Raw genomic sequence first — 5,514 nt, forward strand, 5'->3', positions numbered from 1 at the left:
AGAGCCACGCGGCGGGGAGGAGCGCGGGGAGGGGATGCGGCCGCGGCTCCACCGCCGGGGCGGGCGCTGCTGGCGGGCGCCTCCCGGCCGGAGGGCGGCGCGGTGCCGCCGCGGCAGTGATTGCCGGGCATGCTGCCGCCGGGAGGAGGGGCTCGGGCAGCGGCGGCTCCACCGCGCCCGCACCACCAGTGCCACCACTATCACCAGCAGCGGCAGTAGCAGCAGGAGGAGCGCCGGCGGCGCGATGGGGTAGCGGCGGCGATGGCGGAGCCGGCGGAGCTGCAGCAGGAGTCAGTGGTGCGGTTCCTGGCGGCGCGGGGCGGGCGGGCGCGCAACGCGGAGCTGCTGGAGCATTTCCGGGACTGGCTGAACCCCGCGGAGCCCTCCCGCCGCGCCGCCGCCCGGCACCGCTTCAAGGACCTGGTCAACGCAGTGGCCACCGTGCGCCAGGAGCCCGGCACCGGCGTCAAGTACGTGCACCTCCGCCGCCGGTACTGTGCCCCCGAGCCCTCCGCCGCCGCCCCCCTGACCCCCGGCGAGCAGGAGCCGGCGCCGGAGAGCAGCGCGAAGCAGCCGAGCCCGCCGCCTTCCCCACGGGCAGGAGCTGAGGAGACGCCGCCGGCAACAGGCGAGGATGCCGGCAGCCGCCCGCAGCCCCCGGAGCAGCGGGGCGAGCCGCCCCGGCCGAGCCCGGCGGTGGCTGGAGGCCAGCGGAGGGGCTCCCGGCGGGGGCCGCCGCCCGGGCGCGGCGAAGGCGGCGGCGGCGGCGAGGAGACCGCGATAGCGGCGGGCCCGGGGCGGCCCCCGGCGGCGGACGAGGCGGCGGCGGCGGAGGGAGCCCCCGGGGCGGCGGCGCAGGGCGGCGGCCGCCGGAACCTGCGGGGCAGCTCCCCCCAGCTGAAGCGCGGCGCCCTCCCCGGCGGGGGCCGCGGCCGCGACTCGGACAGCGCCTCGGTGGCCTCGTCCTCCGCCGAGGAGGAGGGAAGCACCACCGGCTCCGTGGCACTGGACCCCCTGGAGCACGCCTGGATGCTGTCGGCCTCGGACGGGCGGTGGGAGAGCCTGGAGGGGCTGCTGAGCTGCGAGCCGGCGCTGCTCTGCAAGCGGGACTTTATCACCGGCTTCACGGTGCTGCACTGGGCCGCCAAGCACGGGCGGCAGGAGCTGCTGGCCACGCTGGTCAACTTCGCCCAGCGGCACGGGCTGCCCGTGGACATCAACGCCCGCACGAGCGGCGGGCACACGGCGCTGCACATCGCCGCCATGCACGGCCACGCCGAGGTCGTGAAGCTGCTGGTGGGAGCCTACGACGCCGACGTGGACATCCGCGACTACAGCGGGCGCAAGGCTGCGCAGTACCTGCAGCAGGGCACCTCGGGGGACATGCGGAACCTCGTGGGGGCCCTGGAGGAGGAGGAGGAGGAGGAAGGAAATGCTGGCAATGGGAGCGGGCGCTGGAGGCTCTCCAAGGTGTTACCGTCTAATCTCATGAACTACCGGCTCTCCCACCACCATCACGGCGCTGGGGAAGAAGCTGACGGTACCGATGGGGCAGCGGTGCCAAGCAAAGGCAAGGAGATGACCAGGAAAGCATCTGGCAGCGGACGGATGAAGCCTCGGCTTAATAAGATTCGCTTCAGGACTCAGATCATCCACAACACGCCCTCCTTTCGTGGTGACACTGAGGAGGAAGAGCATGAGGAGAAATCCCTGAAATCATCATTCAAGCTTAGGCCGAAGTCCAATGTGTTTGGATAAGGCCGGGGAGCAGGAGGTCTGGGAGGTGGATGCACGGACCAAAGTGCCCTCAGGTGTAGCACAGAAGGTGAGGCAGGTACGAGTGGGTGCTCATCTACACTCGTGGACTCTGGCCAGAAGGGTCCTGAGTATCTTGCTTTAACTCCCAGTTCGGTGTGGTCGGTGAGCCCAGCAGGTCACCAGGGCTCTGGGAGCTCACAGGTCCTGGGAGCAGCTGCTTCAGTGCTGAAATGGGAGGCAGTGGGTGGATTGAGAAACGCTGGGGTGTTTAAAAGCTGTGCTCCTTTCTCTCTAAAGATCGTGAAGTTCGGCTTTGTGATCGTAAACCTGTGTTAGTGGATCTACTAGGATTAGTGAAGTGAGTGGGGGAAAGAAAAGTGCAAATGCTTTATTCTTACATTATCAACTGGTACTATAAACTATCAGCAAACAACTTGCTATGTTGGAAGAACACCTCAGTAATATACAAGTATACCTTAAGTTTCTCTTTAACAGCAATACCACCTGGCACAGTGTGGAGTTGGGTACACAAAACGAGATGGTACAGAGTGGTTTCCTGTCATAATCCAAGCTTCAATCCATCAAAGAGTTGAGCCTGTGTTGACTTTATGCATTGAAAATTGCTTGATTTCACATAATGAATATGCTACTAAAAAAAAATCCATTACACTGCAAGCAATGAATAAAGTTAACCATGTGCAGAAGTCTTTGCTGTCTGAGGTACTACTGAACTTGCTTATCGCTGTTGGAATACTAATACAAGATAATGGAAGCAAAGAGTTTTTATATATATTTGGTACCTTATGTTTTGTCTTAGGCAAAGCAATTTTATTTTAATCACTGTGAATTCTCAAGTGCCAGACCTAGCGCAGTTCCGGTTAGTAAGTCTGGTCAATTCTTGTTAATGTTCTTTGTGTAACTCACTGCATTTAAAATCAGAAAACTGTGTTGTATGTATTACCTGTGAAAACTGTTCTCTTTTAGAATAAGAGAGCACAGACACCATTGCATGCAACCTTCATGAAACTCTAATATGGTTTTGTAATGTCATAGCTAGTTATTTGTGTGCCAATCCCTTCAACTTACACTGTGCGGAAACAGAAAAAAAATAAGAGAGGTGAAGAACAAAAAAAGGAAGGCGTGTGAATTCACACATGGGTTGAAAAACTAGAACTCCAAAACTCTATCCCTCTTTATCATTCTGAATGAAGCAGCGTAATTACATATTCTAGTTAAGTGGTGGCAGTGGTGTTTGAGTTCTTTTAAACCTACCTTTCTAGAGAAGTGATAGCCAAGGCTTTGCACTGTTGTTTGACAACCTAGTAAGTCTTAATCTGATTGACGAGCCTATCCGTCTGCTAAAGCTTTCGGAAACCTTGAATCTTGTTTCTCTGCTTTAAAGGTAGCCATTTCAGTGAAATCTAGGAGGCAGATTTATATCCATATTCAGCTTTCCTTAAGAGCTGAGGTGTTGAGCTGACCCTGGATCCTGAGTGCTACTCAGTGTGTTTAGCAGCTCATCTGTGTTAGTTGTTAGAGTATGGCCAGTTTCAATGCAGCATCTGTCAAAGCATGTTTCGAGTTGGCTTCCGTAAGATGCATGTAAGATGCATGTGCGTGCCTGGCCTGTAACTAACCAAAAGTAGATAGGCTTTGACATGTTAAAATCCAAGTTTGAGACACTGATTAAAAGCATGCCACAGGCTGTACACACCTGACAGGAAACCTGCTGCTAGGAGTGTGCTCTTTTAAGCTGTTGCTAGTGACTTATATTTCTCATAGTGACGGGAAGGAAGTGCTACTGATGCACTGGCATCAGACTTTCCATGCAGATAAACAACTGGTTTCTGCACTTCATGTCAAAACCTAATAAATGACAGTGTTTGCACAGGCATGCAAGTGGCACTTAACTATTTCTGGAAAAAGCTGCATTAAAAATAATATAGAACCTCTGCATAGGTGCTGGTCATTACTTCTGTGCAAAAAGACTAGAAATTATAGAGAGGTTCAGCTTTAGTTTACAGTTTATAAGCTATAATGTTATAGATTTCATGTGCCTTCATTTTGGGTTGGATGCCACAAATGCAATGGATAAAATCAGTCTTGCAAAGTGCTTTGTCTTTATGTCTGTGGGACAGGACCAGAAATTTTCCCTCAGTCCTCCCTGTTTAAACTGTACACCTGTACAGGGATATCTCTGAAATAGGGAGGATTAATCATACACGTTATGATGTAGAGCTAATTCTGTTGTAACAGGAAAGATAATTAAATGCCTAAGTCTTAAACTTTTCTCTGCAAGATAAATAGGTTTTTAGACTTCTGTAGGAAGGACATTTTCTGACTGAACACTTAAAACGTGAGTATTCTTCAGTATGGGAACATCTGAATTGAGCGCGTATTCCATGAAACTACTGATGTCCAAACCTTATGAAAGTTGTTTTCTGCTTTGAGAGTTTATAGTTCTTTCATACAGGGTGTTGAATTAACTGTTTCTCTCTTCACATGCAAGTAGCAAATAATTGCACAAAAATACTGAGTGTTAGACAGCTGCTGGGTTCTAAGGAAATAATTTGAAGTTTTTGAATAGAGTGTATCTTGGATATTAACAGACTAACTGGAATATAATGTTACATAACACAATATAACTTTGCAAATTATTAAGGGAACTTGAATAGTGATGAAAAGATGCCTCGTATTATTTGAAGTATCAAAGTGAAATTGCTGGTTCACTGATACTGTTTAGCTGTCAGTGAATTTTCACCATAATGGTCCAAAGGGGGTTGCAACAGGAAAAATATCTCTTTTGGTGTTTGAGATATACTAAAGAATGGCTGGATAACCACTCGTGTCTGTCTGCGCTATGGGAATAAAGCACTTTGATTTCACATTATGACTTGTCACATTCCACATGGTTACTTTTTATAACATGACCTAAAACTTAATGGGGTTTTTTTTGAGGTAGGAAAGACTTAATGCCCTATTTCAGTATATTTGCAGTCTAAAGGTATGATTGAGTCAAATATTTTGGATACATTCCTAGAAAGATGTGACTGAAATAAAGTTGTATGGTACAGAAAACTGGAGCACTTACTGGTATCTTTTTAATGGTACACCTGAAGTTACTGAATGTTTGTTCACTTTTTATGATGGTATGTAAGGCAGCAAGACTGTAATGTAACATGTGGTATCTTTTTTTTGTACTTTATGTTCAAAAGATTTTAGAGGCCTGGAAGCCTGTTGGATTTTATTGATACACTTTTTGTGGTTGTCTCTGAACGGTTATGAGTTGAGAATCTGTAAGCTTTAGTTTTACGAAATAAAAAGAGCCCATGAATGCTCTGAATTGGCTCCTGTATGCTACATATTTAGGTGCATATTGGCTGTTAAAACTATCTACTGGTTTGTGTTGTTTTGTTGGTTTTTTTTATCAGGATGTTTGATGCTGTCTAGTGCTCAAGCAGTAAGACATGGAAAAAATACAGTAGAGTTGTTTGCAAGACAGTAACATTTTTCTTCGGCAGCTACTTTCTAATAACTCATATAAAAGTAAATTAAGACTCAACAATTTTTGTTGTAGACAAATATGTCTAAATAAGGGCCTGGGAGAGTGGCATTGCTTAACTTAAAATAGCATTCTGACCTTACTTCTGTGCAGCTTAATATCTCTGGCTCTGGAAAGACTAATAGTAGTTTTAGTCACTGTGTAAAGGTCAACACCTAATTAAGAAGGGTTTAGGATTAAGGTATTTTGTAATG

General features: G+C 49.5%; 1 protein-coding gene across 1 annotated transcript; it reads left to right on the top strand.

The window, feature by feature from the left end:
- Window positions 1-101: 101 nt before the first annotated feature.
- Window positions 102-5,101, top strand: SOWAHC (sosondowah ankyrin repeat domain family member C). The gene has a single exon (XM_033051193.2). It carries the CDS (start codon window positions 262-264, stop codon window positions 1,756-1,758), a length of 1,497 nt encoding a protein of 498 aa, XP_032907084.1. The 5' UTR covers window positions 102-261; the 3' UTR covers window positions 1,759-5,101.
- The last annotated feature ends 413 nt before the right edge of the window (window positions 5,102-5,514 follow it).

Source organism: Catharus ustulatus, chromosome 2 (assembly GCF_009819885.2).
Source record: "Catharus ustulatus isolate bCatUst1 chromosome 2, bCatUst1.pri.v2, whole genome shotgun sequence".
In the NCBI taxonomy this organism is placed as follows: domain Eukaryota; kingdom Metazoa; phylum Chordata; class Aves; order Passeriformes; family Turdidae; genus Catharus; species Catharus ustulatus.